We start from the raw sequence: 20,389 nt of genomic DNA, 5'->3' as shown, positions 1-20,389 counted from the left end.
AGTACTGATAAAATATCTTCATAATATAGTGGTGTGTTTCTTTCAGTAAGGTGATGGAAATGAAAAGAAGATATGAAGTTGGCTTGGAGAAACTGGACTCTGCTGCATCCCAAGTGGCCTTAATGCAGTCTGAGCTGGAAGCTCTGCAACCTCAGTTACGGGAAGCTAGCAAGCAAGTTGATGAGATGATGGTAGTTATTCAAAAAGAGTCCCTGGAAGTAGCCAAAACTGAAAAAATTGTGAAAGCTGATGAAGCGGTAGCAAATGAACAAGCTATGGCTGCCAAAGCCATCAAAGATGATTGCGATGCTGACTTAGCTCAAGCCATGCCTTGTTTAGAAGCTGCTCTGGCTGCCCTTGACACTCTAACTGCACAGGTATTTCTAACAGTATATATTTATGCACTAGAGAGGTATTCAGAGAAACAAAAACATGGAATTATATGTCTTTTCATATTTTACATGATTCCAATGAACACAAACTTTTATAATTTGTAAACTTCTTAAAACCTTTCATTTTTATTTTATTTTTTTTTTCTAGCCAAAAAGCTGTAAGGCTATATTTTTATGATCTTTAGGATCAAATATTCTAGGTATTTCAAAATTCATAGTTATAAAAAATATTCTGAGTTAGCAATAGAGAAGTTACAAAAACTATACTTTTCATTTTCTTATTCAGAACCTGCCAGCCTGTCTATTATTTCTATAGCCAGTCTTTCAGAGTCTAGAAATCGAAGTTGTAATTCTGTGTCTCCCTGCGTTAAGAACACATACTCTTTTTAAGAGTATGACACTGGAGGAAGACACTTCAGGTTTTATAGTCTTCCTTGCCTAAATAATATTTTGACCATGGCAGGATGAAAAGAAGTTTCCCAGATTGTAAAAATGAGGGTGGACTATGTGTACTTCAGCTATTGTTGTTAAAATGAGAATTTTAAAATAACTTCAAGGAAATCCTGGCTGGAAAGCAGTTATTTTGTTACATACAGTTATTATTTGGTATCAAAAGTTTTAGATTAGGCCATTATCAGATCATTGGCATGGTTTGTGAAAATAGTATATGACTTACTCACTTCAAGGTAATTATACTTGTGAATAACAAAACAAGAACAAGTCTTTGAAGGCCAATTTAGTAATTAATTTTTTAGCTGCTGTGAATGCCTAGTGTATCATCAAAGAAAGGAATATTATAATACAAAAGAAAAAATGCAGTAGGAACTTCCAGTGGAAAGAAAAGGGAGGTTTTCCTTAAAACGTAATTAAATATCTTGATGAAAATGGACACACATACCAAAAAAGTGTGTGTAGGAAAGCTTACAGTACTTACACAAAACTCTTTGATTCACCCTACACTCCTCTCATGATGAGCAGAGCAGGAAATAAGTTGCAAATTGTGCCCATAAACTAGTTAGTTTACTAACCTTCTGCTTAATTGGTTGTGCACTGTGTGTAGAATTGTTTAATTCTTTTATATTATTTTCTATATTTGCATTTAAAACTTTGCTTATTCATATCCTGTTTTCTTCTCATTACTGGTGAATGAAGAGAGAAGCTGCATCATCAAAAAAAGGAAAATTTTTTCCCAGTGTTTTTCTTTCTTTCAGTTGTTTCTTCCCTCATTCAGTTCACTCTGGAAATTTAATAACTGACCAGAATTGATTTATTTCTATACTTGGAGTGTATAGATGTTTAGTTCTGTGCTGAACGCAATTTTTAACTTATGCTATCTTAAATTTACTAATACACTGCTGAAGTGAATCTTTAAGTTTGAAAGTATCATATTAGAGCCTGAACTGAAGTGTAGAGTTGGAGTATTTGAATTTATGACTGAAGTGCAAATGCCCACTATTGACTTAGATGCAGAAACTGTACAACTAAAAATGAGTTACAGATGAGATATATTTTTTTCTCCTCTACACTGATTGTTGACTAGGTTTCGTGTCTTTTTGTTTAAATGTCAATGTTTAACCTGAATAACACCTTAAAGAAAGAAGTAGAGTAGAAAAAAATGAAATAAACATATTTCTAAAAGAAAATTATATATATCTATAAACTACTAAAGGTTGTACTTTTGTTTCTTTCTTTTTGTTTGTTTATTTGCCTGTTTTTAAGGATATTACAGTAGTTAAGTCCATGAAGAGTCCTCCTGCTGGCGTCAAGCTTGTAATGGAAGCTATATGCATCCTTAAGGGAATAAAGGCAGATAGGATTCCAGATCCAACAGGTTCTGGAAAAAAAATTGAGGATTTCTGGGGTCCAGCTAAGAGACTTCTGGGTGACATAAGATTTCTTCAGTCTCTTCATGAATATGACAAGGATAACATTCCCCCAGCTTACATGGCTATCATAAGAAAACAGTATCTTACAAATCCCGAGTTTGTACCAGACAAGGTTCGAAATGCTTCCACAGCAGCAGAGGGTCTGTGCAAATGGGTCATAGCCATGGAGTTTTATGATACGTAAGTATGTATAAAAATAGTTAAAATAAATTTGATTAAAAATGTCAGTTTATTTTAATACCAAGAGAGATCTGAAATTAGTTCTTACCAGTGGGAAATTTGAGCAAATAAACAAACATTCACTCATATCAGATACCAATGTTAAGGTGTAGAGCCTGATTTTCAGTTCTAGACTTTTCTGAGAAGGCATGGGAGCAATATGTTCAGTTAGCAAATAAAGTTAACCTTTTAGAAAGCTGCATAGTGACAGAGGCATTATTGAAATGTCTTTGGAAACTTCTGAGAGTCATATCAAGCCTGAGGAATATTTTTGGTTACACATTGTACTTGATGCATTGAGAAAAGTGTGCTTATTTTTGATGATGTTTCCTAATTTGAAACATTAGGAACCCCCATTTAACAGTAAATCAGTATTGGGATGACTAAGGCCAACTTGTAATTTGAAATTTGAATCATTGTATGTAGTACATGCTTTCATTTGAGAGGATGTTTGTTACTTGACAAACAAGATGAGTAAATGCACATTTGGTAAAGTTTTGAACAACTTTAAATATTATAAAGGCCTATTTTAAGAAAGAAAATTAACTAAAAATGTGGACCTTAAAGGTAACTTACCAGCAAGAGAGGGGGTTCACTAGTTCTGAGGCTAATACTTAGGGAATACCGTTTCAGTTGATCTAGGACATTCTAGCATGTTTTCTTGTTTCCCTTTTTTTTTTTTCTTTTTCTTTTGGAAAGATAGTATGTTTTCAATTAGTATGATGCTTCCAGTATTTTCCTCATGAAAGCATCAGTGGAAAAGATTGAAATCCTCAAAGTCCTCAAAACTGGAAAATAGATCGTTGGATATGAAAAGCTTTTTTTTTTTTTTTTTCTATAATGGATTCTAAATTGTAATCAAATGGGAACACAACTTGGAAGGATAACCTTTTTCACTTTAAAGCATTAGCTGTTATTACAGAAAATTTTGCAGAAACTGCTTAAGCCAGAAAGTATCAGCACAGAAAAAAGTGATGAATGCCAGTTGTGTTCAGATATCATTCTTTTAACACTAACCCTGGATTGACGGTGTATCTTTGAGATGTTTAATTTATCTTTTGGCCTTATTTAGAGTGACAAAAAATGTTGCACCAAAAAAACTAAAGTTGAATGAAGCTGAAGGAAAATTAAAGATTGCTATGGATGGCCTAAGAAAGAAACAAGCAGACCTGAAGGAAGTTCAAGATGAATTGGCTGTACTCCAACAGACCCTGGAATCCAAGAAACAGGAGAAGGCTGACTTGGAAAATCAGGTATATGATGCAAAAGATGAACTGTTGTTCTGTTGTTGTTTTTTAGAAAAGATATTTAAAAATTTTTCTCTCTCAAATTAGATTTCTCCTTTTAACTGCCAATATGTTGAACAAATCCTGTTCCTAGATTACTGGTTTTTTATTTCATTATAATGGTCTTGAAGTTACAAATAGGCAAAGTATGAAGAATAAATGCTTTAAAATAATGAAAAATGTAGATATTATGAATTTAGTGATACCCCTCTGCTGCATCCTCACTCATCTCTGCTTTCCTGTGAGGTGGTAAATTTTTTATGATTGTACTAAAAATTTGATTCTTTATTAAATTGTAAGTCAGTACATCTAAAGTTTTGAAAGCTTGTTTACACCTCCTGTGTCAAAACAATTTTGAGAACGTTCATGGTAAACTCTGCTCCTGACTGCTAAATAGCCACTATGTGTGCAGAGATAGGCAGTGTTTTGAAGATGGTCATTTTTATTTATTTCTAAGATTTACAGTACAACACCATGAGGTTTTGTTACAAGAATAGTATCCGAATTTGAAATGGAGCCTTAATTCTTGTTTGTAGTTAAACTCAGCTCTTTGTGTGTTTCTTCTGTATCCTGATATGATAGTGTTTGGAAGAAGGGAGGACTAAGCTACCTGAGCAGTTTGTTAACTAGCATGTAAATTGGCTGCTGTGTTTACCAGAAAAGAAAGAGAGTTTAACAGCAACAAGAGTTGGCAACATTTTACTCCTGTCCTACAGCTGAAATGTGTCTCTACCACATAGTAAAGAACTCTAACAGAGCTGGATTAAATTCCTCTTAAATGATATTTAAATAATATTTTTGTTAGATTCGAAACAAACGTGGAAGGATGGCATAGTTGAAAATCTACAAAAGAAACACGGATTATATAGTCATAAGGATGTTGCTTTTTTTCCACAGGAAAGAACATGCCTACTTTCATGAAAGAAACAGTGATCTCTGAGGTGTTTTTTTTCTCTTGTGACATGTCAATCATTTCCTTGACTTAATATTTTCCAAATCACATGCAGAGCTATTACAAATTACGTTTTATACTATTTTATTTCCTAGTTTAGGTGAAAAATTAACTGAAATTTTATGGAATTTACTGTGTTGGTACTGAGATTGTTTTTGCTCTTTAAACAATTCCATTGTAATAAGAAGTTTTCTTTCTATTCCATGAAATTATGTAGAAAATACCTGCACAGAAAAATAGCCTTTGAATGCTTTTGATGTTTGTAAAGTACCTTTAAAGTGATCATGTAATATAATCAACTTTTTTTTTTCCTAAGGTTGATTTATGCTGCAAAAAACTACAGCGAGCAGAACAATTGATTGGAGGCCTTGGGGGTGAGAAAACTCGGTGGAATGAGACTGCTTTGGAGCTGGCAAGGAAGTACACCAATTTGACTGGGGATATACTTATTTCATCAGGAATTGTAGCTTACCTAGGAGCCTTTACATCCAACTACAGACAAGTAATATGCACAGTAATTTTGTCTGTTTTATAAGAATCTAAAATTAATTCATTTTTATTCTACTATAAAGTTTATATTTTTAATTATATTTTAATAGAATTTATAAGGACTGAAACTGTATCATATGATTTTGAGTTTTGTTTGTAAGTACTGTAATACTTAATGCTATGTAAAGGATAGAGTCCTTTGATTGCTTCTCTTCTTTAAAACAATTGCAAGTAACTTTATTCCTCATGGCTCTGCTTAGTCCTATTCCAATCAGTGGCTAAATTCTCCTTAATTTGAGGAAGACAGAATCATCTCCTGCTTCAGCAGCAACACAAGCAAGTTCTGAACGTGTAGCAATACTCTATAAAAAGAGACAAAAGATACAATAACTCAGTAATATAGCAGATATGTGCTTGTAACTCCCAGTGAAATAAACAAACATTCTGAATACTACAAAATTTTAACATGACAGTTGATTTTAGGTATCTCAATTTTTGGATGTCAAAGTTAGCTTGACTTTTTTTTTTTTTTTTTTTTTTTTTTCTGAACACCAAAACTTACAATGAACTTAGCTGGAGAAATTAATGCCTCTCTCTGTTGAAAATCAGATCCAGATTGTCCTAAGTTGCTAAAAACTGAGAGAAAAAAAATCCATGCATCTTATTTGAACATAGATATAATCCTTACTTCTGCTTCCCCTTATTTTCTATAAAAAGTACTTCGTCCATTTTTCTTAGAAAATTTTATACCGTTCTTTCAAACTATTGCTTTCTTCATAACATAAATATTTTGATATTACTCTTTTAAATATTTCTAGAATGAGAGTTTATGGTATGATTATTTATAGTGTAAATAAATAGCAGCATTTACAGTTCCCGATAATGTAATTTTTAGTGTTCTCTTTTATGCTTATAACCTGAATTCTAAGTAACTCTCATTTTGTGTCTGGGTAGGTAGGATTATTTCTGGTGAAATATCTGAAATGGTCCTGAACTCTGTTGCTGGCAAGGCTAGATAAAAATGTAGATGATATTCATAAAAGATATGTAGAGACATATGCATGCTTATTCACTAAAAATGAATACATATTGGTTTCATATGAAAAGCTTAGTATAATTTAATTCCCTCTGACTGTGTAGGTTTTTTGTTTGTTTGTTTTCATTTTTTCTTTCTGTGAAATAGCAGGTATGGATTCCTCGTTGCTAATTCTTACTCTTACGATTGTGCAGACTCACATTAATAAGGTTGCTCTCAAGAATTGTTGGATGCACTTTTGTGCAGTTCATTTTGCCTGCTCTTATTCTTTTTATCCCTCTAGTTTTCACAAGTAAAAAGTTATGATATCTTTTGGAATATCAACCTTTTTTGTGCAAATTGATAAATCCTTTATTCACCATCTCTGTGAATGTCTCTAGCTCTTTAGACCATTTCCTTTAGCATGTCTGTTTTTTGTTGCTTGGGGCTTCAACAGCTAGTTTATAGTTTAAAATACTATAGCATATTTCTTTAACCTTACACATATAAGATGTAATCATATATAAAATTGTGCCAGTCATGTGAACAGACTTCTATAAAATGTGTTTTGTTAGAAGCATTCTTTCTAGTAGAATATGCTTTTTGGTTTACATATTTAAAGGTGCCTGTCTTCGTTTTTATTATGCACCATACAAATTTATAATTTACACAACTGTATTGAGTTATATGATACAACAGTGAAAAGCAACACTAAGTGGTAAATCGTTGTGTTATTAAATTGTCAGGTTAGCTCAGTCTTGAAAAGTGCTTATTATGTATGTCCTGAGGGTTGAGTAATGAATTGTTTTTTTTGTTTGTTTTTCCATTAGAATATGTGCATTTTTTCTACATGCATTCTATAGTATGGAAGACTACTGAGGTAGTAATAAAAGCATACTAAGGTTCTGACCAAATAAACTTCTATTTTATATATAGAAATCATATGCAAAGGCATTTTTAGAGACATTTTTAGGCACCTTAGATAGAATTATGATCTGCTTTACATCTGAAGATACAGCGATCTTGTATGTAGCAATTAGTACAGGAAATGTGTTGAAAAATACATATTTTTATAGTTTTGAAAAATTTGTGAATAGACAGAGCTTTAGTTAATGTTTGCTTTCTTCTTATCTAGAAGCAGACTAAAGAATGGACATTATTTTGTAAAGCAAAAGACATTCCTTGTTCTGATGATTTTTCCTTAACAAATATCTTGGGAGAACCGGTGCAAATCAGAGCTTGGAATATTGCTGGATTACCCTCTGACACGTTTTCTATCGATAATGGCATCATTATCTCGTGAGTAAAAAATAATTAAATTCTTACAATGAATACTTGCAGTTAAATACCTTCATATAACATGCTTTTCATTTAACTACCTGGGTAGATAGGTGTTTTTATGTTTGTTTGTTGCTTTTTTTTTTTTTTTTTTTTTTTTTTTTTCCTGCAGAGTTCGTTTAAACTGTATAGCTGGCTTAACAACCAAAATTATAAAAATAAAAATGACAGGAATGTTTCAATTTATATGAAAGAGTAATAACACCTTTTCATTCTCCTCCTTTTTATTGATTGCTATTATGAAACCGCTTTTTTTTTTTTCCTACAAACATGCTGCACGCTGGATTGATTACTTTTCAGTCTAAGACATCCTAAAATTCTTCACTCAAGACAGGGGAAAAAAAATAACCTTCAAGTAAATATATAAGCATTTATGACAATACATGTTAGTAGTTGATCAAATCTTTGTGCTGGAGTAAGAGGAAGCTTTCACAGGAGAAATACAAAGCAGTAAATATTGTATTCTGCAGCTTGGCTGTATTTTAAAGTCATGAGAAATGCAAGAAGTGAAGGAATAGAATTTTTGAATACTTTTCTTGTAATATAGCCAGTAGTTATGGAAGTATCATCCTTCAAAAACTACAGCTCTTCTAATTTTAAAGAAATATGCTAGTATCAGTTGCTACCAAGAAGCATTTCTGCAGAGCTACTAAAGATTATTCTGCTAATCTTTCTATGAGGGTGACGTACTTTTTCTGTCAGATTGTACTGGAGATTCTGTAGGTACAACTACATATTCTATAGTTTTCCAGTTTATTTTGACAAGTGGTACAAGATCTTAACATCTAAGCTTGCATTATGACTGTCAAAAAAAGAACCTCTCAGTTCTGTCCAGTGTGCTTGCCAATACAATGCTACTGACTTTCAGCTACTATCTTCTGTATAAAGAATAAAAAACACGTTAATGGCTGTCAACTAGGCAGGTGCCTAAGTGAAAAACAAAACATTGTAAAACAGAAGTAATACACTAGCTAAAGAACCTCAACATATTTTCACTTGACTTTAAAGTTAGGATTGATTGTATGTCTGGAAGCAAAACTTCTTCCTGAAGTTAGCAGATATGTGCTGGGATAATGAATGTAGTATGTAACTTCTGTAAGCAGTTACTGTATTAATAATTCAATCACTCAGGCTAAGCAGTTGACAAACATTAATGAATTCAGCACTTAAACAGTACATCCTATCACTTCACTTTTATAAAACTTTAATCAAAATTCTCTTTGCTAATCATCTTTCCATTATTTCACTTTAAAACTAAATAATGATCGCTCTTAATTTTGAAATATGATATTTACCTGAAATTGAGAATACATATTATGCCTGTAATTACATGTTTATGCCTAGCTTTTATTTTAGGGCCCCATGAACCATGTAAAATGTATCTCAAGCCTTTTATAACAATAAATAAATTAAAAAAGCAGAATTAGAGATATTTTTGGAAGCACATACATGTATGGTGACTGCTTATGCATTCCCATCAATAAAAAATGATTTTATTGTTGATGAAAACTCTGTATGTTTGGCTGTTAAAAGGGAACACTTCTTTAGTTAATGTAACTACACGTGGTAGAGAATAATGCAAAAAAATCCATGAAGTAGTTACCAAGTCTGGCAAAAAATAAAATCCAGAAATTCTACCTGTCCATTGCTGCTTTAGTTAAGATCTAAAAGGTAGATACCTATGAAGCTGCTTACATGTTTCCTTTAATTCTAAGTGTAAAATGTCTCTTTAGTAGAAAATTCTATTGTCTTGAAAAAGTTAACTTATTTTTATCATGACTATATTAAACTGTTCAAAATTTCCAAACTCAAAGTGATATTTTTATTTTTAAAGTGTTAAAAAATAAAGTGAGATGAAACTTTCTAGGAAGTAAGAAGTATTCTTCAGTACTTTCAGTACTTAAAAAGTACTTAAGTACTTTCTTAGAATATTCCCCCCCCTTAGAAAGGGGGATATTGGACTTGATGATCCTTATGGGTCCCTTCCAACTCAGGATATTCTATGATTCTATGATATTATTTTTTGTAAATAAAGTATGTGCCTACTACAATTTTATACTTATGTGCTTTTGTTGTAAAGAAAAAAGTAAATAAATTGCCTAAAATATCTACTTTGAGGTAAACATTTGAATAGCTTCTATTTCAGTTTTGAAAGTTTGTATTTTTCCCTTTAGTAATGCAAGAAGATGGCCTCTGATGATAGATCCTCAGGGTCAAGCAAATAAATGGATAAAGAATATGGAAAAAGCCAATAGCTTGCATATAATCAAACTCAGCGACCCTCAATTTGTTACAACACTGGAAAACTGCATTCAATTTGGTAGTCCTGGTAAGTTATTAAGTAATGAAAATGTAAATTACAAAAGAACCTGGAGAGGGCACAATTAACTAAAAATGGAACTCTGGTGAGTGTCAATCATTTCTCTTTTTGATCCAGTTAGTGCTATAATAGTTGATGTCCTCACTCCAGGTTCAAAGCTACTTCTCAGCACAATATAATTCTAATCCTCAGTTTAATTGGTATCTTAATTGCTCTATAAAACTTGTCACTTCTTTATTTTTATATTAAAATCATTTGATTTCTAAAAAGTAATGATGTTTTTATTTGGCTTTTCAAGAGTATAAATTACTAGATTGCTAGACTATGATCATTTAATGATTCCTGTATTCTGCATAGTAATTTTACTGCAGTTATTTTACTCTTTTACCCTCAAATGTAAATTAATGAAATACATGGCTATATCTGCAGCTATATTTTAATGGATAACTGGACTACAAATAAAGAAATGGATTGTTTATTGCCAATTATTCCTCTGTTGATTTAGAGATTCTCATAGGTTTACAGTGAAAATAGAAGCAGACTTAAGTACCTAAAATGACTTCTTATGCAACATGGCATTTAATTTGTTGTTAGGTCCCTTTTTAAAAATATAGCCTTAAACTGTTCTAATCCACTGGCAGCAGTAATACTGGTAACATTTTAGTTGCTTGCTTGTAAATTTGATACACTAATAATTAAGAAAATAAACAAATTAAAGGTACAGGTCTCTGCTTCATTGTTTAATTAGCTGAATATGCTAAGAAACATAACTTAATCTGTAGACATTATTCAATTAATGTTTTTATTGTTTGCATGCTACAGACACATTATATGTATGTATTGTAAATATATATATACATATATATATACATATATACATATATATATACATATATACATATATATATATATATATATATATATATATATATATATATATATATATATATGCCAAGATAGCCCTACTAACTCTTGTGTTATGTTGAAGTGCTACTGGAGAATATTGGAGAAGAACTGGATCCTATCCTAGAGCCACTTTTGCTCAAACAGACATTTAAGCAGTCGGGAACTATATGCATTTGCCTTGGAGACTCCACTATTGAGTATGCACCCGAATTCCGCTTTTATATTACAACTAAGCTGAGAAATCCACATTATCTTCCTGAAGTATCTGTTAAGGTAAGAATTTTGAAAACAGATGTTCAAACTGTGTTTTAATTTTAAAACGATTCCTTAGCTACAATCAAAGAAGAGTTTCTGGCATTAGTTGATTCCTACTCACCTGCCAACACTGCTCTTTTTGACACTGCTGGAAGCCTGGTATCATCTTGGAAGTGTTGACATTTCTCATACCTAATATTTCACCATTCAATTCTGTCATTCTTTAATACTGTGATAATACACTTTTACCAGTTTGTATCTTCTGATTCTGTTTAGTCACCTTTATTGTAAAAATATTTACAGGGACTTAATACAGTAGTCACCTCACATGCTAATTCTAATTTAGACTTTCATATTCAAGATTTTTATTTGTAGTAGAGTTAGGTACAAGAGTCTGAGCAAATTTTGGCACTCTACCTTTTTTATAAAAGATAGAAAATGTATTTCCAGATTTGTGTATTTGATAACAATAGCCATTTTTGTTTTTCCATTAGGGGAAAAAGAAGTTGTTTCCTACATGAAAGAATAAAGTTGGTGGTTTATTCTTCTAGAAGTTGCTAGGGAGATGTATTCCACTTTTTATTCACCATTGCTTTTACAAAATTGTTTATAGAAAAATATTGAAAATTTACACTTTGGTAAAACATAGGCTAATGAAACACAGAATCTTGAAAACAAAATTTTGTAAACTAATGTAATATTCAGCAAAATGGAAGAGTAAGTTAAGTTTCAACCATGAAGGAATACTGATGCAGGAAAAATGCATGAAAAATAATAAAAGGGAATAACTTTGTTCACTTAAATAAACATCACCTATACATTGATCTTTTATCAAAGAAGTTAATTATCTGCAGGTTCAGAAAAAAAAAAATGAAATATGAAAATGTAAAAGATTTACTCAGAGTACATATGCATTTAAAATGTATATGAAGATTATTTCCTAAGAAAAGTTTTTTATTTAACAGAATTAAAATCTCCTAGTTACCAATCAACAGTCAATACAGACTTTAGTTTGTTCTACTCAGCCAGGTGTTAATTGCTGTAACAAGTAGCAGTTTGTGACATTGCTGGGTATACTCCTAGCTACACATGCTGCTAAGCTAGCCAGCTAAGGTGGCTTATGTACACGGAGAAGTAGGCAAAAAATACTATCTAATTATTGCTGCTAATTTGCTAATATATAATTATTGTTGCTAATTGCGACACACATTAATGTACTTGTCCTAAAGATTACTCAGGAGCTAGCTAGAGAATCTGGTTATTGATATGGCTATCATGTTCCATAGAAAAAGATTGTATCAAATTTTGATATGTCTTACATAGTGAAGCATTCGAAGACACACAAAATATATTTACATGTATTTATAAAACATATATGTCTATTTGCAATGATTAGACACTGAGTAGTTTTCCTCTCTTTCTAAGATTAATAATCAGAAATAGCACAAGTAAAAAAAAAAAAAACTCTAAATAAGATAATTTTCAGCACTGCTCAGGGGAAGCTGAGTTCTTATTTACATCCATAAAAAAATATAATTCTGTGGCTTGGGAACTAAGGAGGAATGCAGATCCTAACAGCAATCTGAGCTTAAAACTCAGAGTTTCAGCTATCTGAACCAGACAATGTTTCAGAGCACAGTTTTGCACTGTATACATCAACTATTTGCTAGCCTCCTGTATTGTTCACCTTTCACATGTGCAACACTATGCTTTTCTACCACTTCAACCAAAGGATTTGGCTTTTGCTGGATTGGTTATAAATATGGCACAGCATAGGAATTCTTTTAAATTATATATATATTTGTCACATTTTCCCATGAAAAACAGAAAATTATGTTATGCTATTTCTAGGATACAAATGCCCTTGGTAATAACAACACAAATTGCAATTTCTGCATTAAAGGGAGAAAATTTATGTTGCTCAGGCACTATTAGCTTGAAGTAGAATTCCAGCCTGTATGTTTCCAGTTACTTTATGAAAACAGCAAAGATTTTAAGATGTTTCTAAACACCGCAATATTTCATCTGTATTTTCATAAAATATGGTGTCAGCAGCCCATTTACAGTGGGATGTTGAGGTTGAATGATTTTTGAAAACAACAGCAAATTTATTTACAAAATCCGTACATTAAGTTAAACCTTCCATTCATAGAAATGTCTCTAGTGAAAACTATTTAATGCATACAGGTATAAAATGGGAAGATCCTTCTTATCTGTACAATTGTTCACCATGCATATGGACCAATCACTTGAAGCACTGAATTACATGCAATTTTGACGAACAGAAAGGAATTCTAACCATGAGAAGGCTGCAACAAGAATGTACAGCTTTCTGGGCTAATCTTTGTATTGGAAAGCCAACTCCACCTTAAACCCTCATCTTCCATTAATTTACTTTCAAATTTTGGTTAAGAATATTACATGAATAATTAAATGAATAAGCTTTTGAATTGCATGTGGCTCTCCTTCAAAACATCTCTCTTCTAACAGGTAACATTATTGAATTTCATGATAACTTCAGAAGGACTGCAGGATCAACTTCTTGGGATTGTAGTTGCAAGAGAAAGGCCAGATCTTGAAGAAGAAAAACAAGCTCTCATCCTTCAAGGAGCTGAGAATAAAAGGTATTGAGACAACTTCCCTTGCTAGACACAGGAGCAGGTCTTAGTGTAAGAAAATGTAAAGCATAGAAAATACACTTCATATACTTTATCAGTTTTAACAGGAAATTCAAGACTGCTATTCTTGTTTGTTTTTTAAAGGCTGATTAGGATGCATGGTCTTCTTACTCATATTCCTACTGGTTTTGGCTTTCTTTCACTGACATGGTTTACTGTTTCTGGGATTATAATAAAATGTTAAAGAGCTTAACAGGGGGTTGTGTAATTGCAAAATGTAATTCCTGACCTTATCCTCCATTTTAATATGTTCCTTCTATGAAGTTGTTGACATATTACTTGCTGTCCTCGCAAATTTTGAGTAGATATTAATGGATATTTTATAGACTTTTTTTTCATTGTGTGCTGCATTTGCAGTGATTGTACATGCAAAAGGCATCTTTTCCCCTAGGTCAAAGCATGAAATGTGCAGCATTCAACATATTGTGGCACTTTCTCCCTTTCCATTTGCAATAATACTGTCAGTTTTTAGCCTGAAATTAGCTTAATGTTTCAAAAATGTAAGGTAATGTTTAATGACACAAAAAAGTTTTATTATATAATATACGTAGCAAAAATAGGATCTACACGTTATCTTTTATGGAAACTAGCAGAAAAACGACTAATTTTGTAATTTTGAAAAATTTTGTATATTATTTTAGGCAACTAAAAGAAATAGAAGACAAGATTTTAGAAGTTCTTTCGGCTTCAGAAGGAAATATTTTGGAAGATGAAACTGCTATTAATGTATTGTCTTCTTCCAAAGTTCTGGCTAATGAGATTTCTGAAAAGCAAGCGGTGGCTGAAGAAACAGAAAAGAAGATTGATGCTACTCGTATGGGCTATCGTCCTATTGCTATCCATTCATCAATCTTGTTTTTTTCTATTGCTGATCTAGCCAACATTGAGCCTATGTACCAGTATTCTCTCCTGTGGTTTATTAACCTTTTCATCATGTCTATAGATAATTCAGAGAAATCAGAAGTTTTAGAAACAAGGTAAGAGTAATAATTCGCCATTTGTAATTGGTGATATATTCACTGTTACTCCAGAAATGTTACCATCATTTCTCCAAAGTGTGTTGTGTCAGGCATTGCATTTTAAAATATTTTTTGTACATGTCAGATATTTTTCTGGAAGATAATTTATTCACAGAAACAAAATGGTATGATATAATACAGGTGCAACATATTCCACTATTTCTATTTAGTACCTCAAGTCATGTGTGAAATTGCAAAGTACCAGATAAACATGGTCCACTTGCTTTGACTTTATATTTTATTTCATGTATTAACTATGTATGTGTTCAAGAAACAGACAAACTTTTTCATGCAACTGGTAAGAGAGAATTTATATGGAAATTATAAGGAAAGGTTATGGAAAGATTATTTAGTTAAGATTACAAATGTCAATTTCTGAATTGTCCATTACTTACTGTCCATGCTTCATTTAAATACAAGTTGTAGTACCTGGTGAGATAGTGCTTAGAGTGTAGATCAATGTGTTTATTTTAATGGCATACTGGTTATAAAGGTTATTTTTTGATTAGAATTTAGTCAAGGTTTGGGCAATCTAAGACTAGCATAACTTTTTTTGTTTTTAAAATCAAAGATAAACATTTAAGTCAGAACTTAACATTTTCATGTCATACTTGAAACTATATTCAAGATATACTTCTATAAGTCTGTGTTCTATAAGCCTAGCTCTTTAATTTTTAAATATGATTTCTTTATGCCAAAAAAAAAAACACAAAAAACTAAAAGCCTAAATTAAAGTAATAAAAATGGTTTTATACTTTCTTGAAACAAAAACTTTGATAGCAGAAATATAAAGATACAAGACTGAACCTAATTGACAGCATACATTTTTAGGGTATAACTGGTGTAAGCTCATTTTAATAATTATGCCCGGTGAAGAATAAAGTGGTGAAGGCACAGAAAATTCCCCACAAATTAATAATTGATAATTATTATATAATCAATAACATGAGACTAGAAAGGAGACAGATCATAGAATGTTCTGGGTTGGATCATACAACATAGCTTGCTCTCATCCTTGATCTACTTTCAGATCTTTCCACTTTCCAATTGTAATAGATCACATTTAGGTTTTCAAATGATCACCATGTCTGGATCACAATGTCTGAGGTGAAAGAATAACTCAGAATAACTACCTGCCAAAGGATCAGTGATCTAAATAGTTGGAAAAAAGCCATAGAACCCCTCCACATCTTTGTTATTACTTTGAAAGAAGTTTTTGAAATAATTGTGCAAATTCAGTATCTGCATTTCTAATCACCTGTATTGGTTTTTCATTATTTTGATTAGGTATTCAAAGGTACTTAAGCTTTTGTAATATCAGCCTCCAGGGAGGCTTTAGATGGTCTCCTTCCTTGTTTTTTTAAGGAAAATTATTGATAATAAATCACAACTTTTTAATATATTTGTATTAGTGTATTAAGGTAAATAGTCTGTAGAATGGGAAACATACTTCAAATGACTATTAAAATAGGCTGGTTTAATTTCAGCATCGGTATTTATGTTGATAATGAATTATAAGATCATTGTTTTGTACCCCTCTCAAAGGGGACCTCTCATTTCCTCTAAAAACAAAACAAAACACATAGTGCTAAATTGTAATTCCACTTAAATAATTTTTATGTTATTTTGCTCATAACTTGGAACACATATTTAAAGATTCTTTTGGGGGTAATTGACCAGAGAGCTTATTGCACCAAAGGAAATCCAGTTTGTTTGTAATAGGTTTCCAGAATACACAGGCTTTAGTGATATTAATGGAAGATTGTTCTTTTCCTGATATCTCTAGGTTGAAGACTCTCAAGGATCACTTTACTTACTCACTTTACGTCAATGTCTGTCGCTCACTGTTTGAAAAGGACAAGCTGCTCTTCTCTTTTTGTCTAACTGTGAATCTTCTGAAATACGAAAAACTGGTAACTAAAAATAATTTGCATCTTGGTATGATATATATAAAACTGCATATACAAACTATCAGTAATATGAATTTAGAAGATAAAATAGAAAAATAAGTTTATCTATAATATTTAATCCATAATTGAGGTGTTTGATTTTAATAATTATAAGCATTGAAAAATAATCTCTAGAATAAAATAAATATGTAACAAACAGGTCTGGCAAATCTGAACTAGGTGATAATAGTTTTTCTAAACCATGACTTAAACCTAAGCCTAGCCTATGTTATTCTAACAGTCAACAGTTTCCAAAATTTTACTATAACATAAGTATTCTAACAGCACAGAAAAATGAACTGTAACCATTGATTTAATAAACTACTCATGTTTTTCACTTAGGGTGCTAAATGTGTTTAATTTTTACAAAGTATTCCTGAAAATCAAACACATGTATCAAATGAATTCTATTAATTTCTAGTAATTCTTCATAAAAAATCCTACTAAAGAAATATCTTGTAAGTGAAATACACCCATTTTATCCAGGTTTTCTGCAAAATGGTACTTACAGGTGCTTGGGGTTGTTTCTTTCACCTTCACTTAAGATTTTAAACACTTCAAACTTTTTGCGTTGGGGAATACATAGAAGTGAATACTTTAAAGAGCTGACAGTAATAGTCATAGATACAGGAACCTGGATTTACAAATTTAAGCCAAAGAGATTTTGAGATAAAGGAATATTGAGAAAGGAGTGGGACATGTAATAGGCTGATAGCAGTTTTTCATGTTTAGGCTTGAATTGTAGGAAAATGTTTCAAGATATATGGTTCCCAGAAATATTTTTTTTATTCATTCAACATTTTGGGAATTAAACAAATGCATCTAACAAATAGAACTTTGTCTAAAAATCTAGTCAGTTAAAATCGTTCACTCCCCCAAGTCAGGAATGCAGATGATTCTAAGATATGAGCAGTTCATATCATTTTTTTAGATTCCTTAAATTCATGCTTAACTGAATGTCAGACACTAAATGCTTTTGAAATAGGCTTTTGGTAGGAAGCTTTTTCAAGTAGTGTAATAATTCAGATAAATGTGATTTTCTACATAATGTACTGAAAACATTTGATTTTATTTATTTAGTCCTGAGAGCTGTGTTTTTTCATTGTAGATTAATGAGAGTGAGTGGAAATTTCTGTTGACCGGTGGGATAGGTTTGGACAATCCCTTCCCTAACCCATGCATCTGGCTTCCTCCACAATCATGGGATGAAATTTGTCGACTAGAAGACTTGCCACAATTCACAAACATTCGTGAGGATTTTATGCGACTTAAGGATGGATGGAAACTGGTATACGACAGCTTGGTATGTTAACATTCATGATAGCGTGCATTCATGAACTAATTAAGACATTGAAAATCTTTATTCAGGGAAAAGAATGTGCTGTCATTTTACATGGTATGTGCTTGCATATATGAATGTAAATATTTAAGCAAATGGTGTGTAGTTGTAGATGATTGCCCATTTGTCATGTGGCTTCTGAATACCAAGTCATGATTTGAATTGGGCTGGAAAAAAAGGCTACAAAACCTACAGTAGTAAGGTGAGAGTGAAAGTTGTTAAACTGAAGGCAACCACTGTGCCTTGTCAGCCTTTTCATGCTATTATGTAGTATGCTGCTTCCCTGGGTAAATCTTTTTAAAAAAGATATCAACAATAACAAACAAAACAATTGCTTTGTAGAGAAACTAGAATGCAATTTCAGAGACCTATGTTTTATTCCCAAGAATGACAGTCACAGTTATAGTTAATTATGCATGAAAGATTTTATATATTTCCATCACTGTTTAATTAAAATCTAAGCTTTATAGACGAATTCTACTTGACATTTGGGCACTTGCTTTATCTGTAATCTTACTAAGAACATTTTTTCAAATCATACATCCCCTCCCTTCTGCTTCTTCATATATGAAGTGCTCACTGTACACATGCCTCCTTATTAAATGATTTTTAAAACTACCCTCTTTCCTATGGGCACCATATCTGGCTATAACTGCTTCCAATATTCAGATAATCCTGTCCATTTATGCTAGTCCATTGAAACACTTATCACCCTTATTTAAAGAACATTTATTACCAATATTCTGCCAAATGGCACAGGATATCTTATGTCCATTTCAAAAAGATTGTTTTATCCATTGTAAATTTCAAGCATTTAGAAATTCTTCCTCTAACAAAAAGGGACTGAAGGAGATGCAGAGAGGAAAAGAACAGATTTTTGTTGGAAATGCTTACATCTGTATGATGAGAGAAATTAAGGAGACTAATCAGATTTGGCTCCTTCAATTGTCCAGATTACAGGAAAGAGGTGAACAGCAGAAATGAAGTTGCTATATGTTTTTGTAAATGCTAAATGACAAGTTGAGAGCTCTTCGGAAAATAGTCACCAGAACACAGAAGTGATGGCCTTAGAAATGGAGATTGAGGAAGAGACTACTTGGTTATGCACTCTGAGATTATAGCTTTTTAAAACAACACAAAGGTGCTGACTTTCAGAAGTAAAGATTCAAGATCCATGTGATAGTCAAATTAACAATACTAGCAGTTCAAACAGCTAAACTGAAATAATAGAAATTCCTTCATTTAAGAGTCATTAAGAAAGAAAAAAAACAAGATCTATAGAATCAGATCATCAATTAGCTGACAAAGAATCTAATAATCAGTAACACTGCATCCAGAAACATTGTTACTGAATGTGCTACATAAGTGCTACATAAAAAGGTACCTAGAAGAGGTAGATTATCAGGTACCCATAAATAGAAAAAATAATGCAGTGTTCTGGATTCTAGTCTGAAATTAAGTGTCTAAAAGCTGGGAGAAGGAGAGTCAGGGTCCAGGTCTTTTGCAGAATATGAGTTCCATTGTGACTTGATTTGGTAAATCAAAATTGCTCAGAATAGAGTTAGTGCAAGTCTATCTGCATACCTCTGTGCCCAACCCTCTACAGACAAGCCTAAGAGGTTCCCCAGCAGAGCTGTAATACCAGTTTCCAGAAAAGCAGACTGAAATATAACACCTGTTGTGTGTAAGTTAACACATGCCACACAACCTTTGATATTATAATCTGATAAGTGCAGTAACATAACTGGAGTATTCAGAGGCCATTTACAAAGCAAGCTCTCTGGTGCATTGTTTGACTTAACTTTCCAATTCTTTTTCTGCATTCAGATGCAACCTAATTCATGATTATCAAGTAATACTGTAGTGTAATTGTTACAGAGGAGTGTATGGTTGTCATTGTAATATCAAAGACTGACTTTAATTCAGCTCTAACACAGCAAGAAGTAGGTTAAATACATTTTCATATTTATTCTCTCCTCCACCTTCTTCCTAGAGGTGAAGGGTGTATTTCCTATATTCTAAACACCTAGAAATGACTAACTTCTCTGCTAAAATCGAAGCTTCCCAGATACAAAGATTTTGTAAAAAAAAAAAAAAAAAAAAATCAACCTATTCCTGCAGATTAATAAAAATGTATCATGGATTGATGTACTGATGTGTCAAATTACAAGATAATTTAGTCACACTACCTGTACTCCCCAAATGCTCTAAAGAAAACTAGAATGTTTGTGTTTTCAGGATCCCCAGCATGAAAATTTTCCTGAAGAGTGGCAAGACAAGCTGGGAGAGTTCCAAAGGATGCTTATCATTCGCTGCCTGAGACCTGACAAGGTATGTACAAAACTC

At 32.1% G+C, this 20,389-nt stretch overlaps 1 protein-coding gene across 12 annotated transcripts in view; it reads left to right on the top strand.

The window, feature by feature from the left end:
• The window catches only part of DNAH7 (dynein axonemal heavy chain 7), a 114,771-nt gene that overhangs the window by 71,962 nt on the left and 22,420 nt on the right, over window positions 1-20,389 (top strand). For all 12 annotated transcript variants that reach the window (XR_011097873.1, XM_068686555.1, XM_068686561.1 and 9 more), the window contains 12 exons: window positions 47-377; window positions 2,112-2,458; window positions 3,570-3,750; window positions 5,052-5,237; window positions 7,375-7,538; window positions 9,752-9,906; window positions 10,886-11,076; window positions 13,549-13,682; window positions 14,378-14,713; window positions 16,542-16,668; window positions 17,813-18,007; window positions 20,282-20,374. Coding sequence is in view for 11 of the 12 variants with exons in the window: in XM_068686555.1 (XP_068542656.1) it covers window positions 47-377; window positions 2,112-2,458; window positions 3,570-3,750; window positions 5,052-5,237; window positions 7,375-7,538; window positions 9,752-9,906; window positions 10,886-11,076; window positions 13,549-13,682; window positions 14,378-14,713; window positions 16,542-16,668; window positions 17,813-18,007; window positions 20,282-20,374 (2,440 nt within the window). In the remaining variant the exon portion in view is untranslated. The remainder of the gene's footprint in view (window positions 1-46; window positions 378-2,111; window positions 2,459-3,569; window positions 3,751-5,051; window positions 5,238-7,374; window positions 7,539-9,751; window positions 9,907-10,885; window positions 11,077-13,548; window positions 13,683-14,377; window positions 14,714-16,541; window positions 16,669-17,812; window positions 18,008-20,281; window positions 20,375-20,389) is intronic.

The sequence above is a fragment of the Anas acuta genome, chromosome 6, assembly GCF_963932015.1.
Source record: "Anas acuta chromosome 6, bAnaAcu1.1, whole genome shotgun sequence".
In the NCBI taxonomy this organism is placed as follows: Eukaryota; Metazoa; Chordata; class Aves; order Anseriformes; family Anatidae; genus Anas; species Anas acuta.
This window is presented reverse-complemented; position numbering and strand designations above follow the sequence as displayed.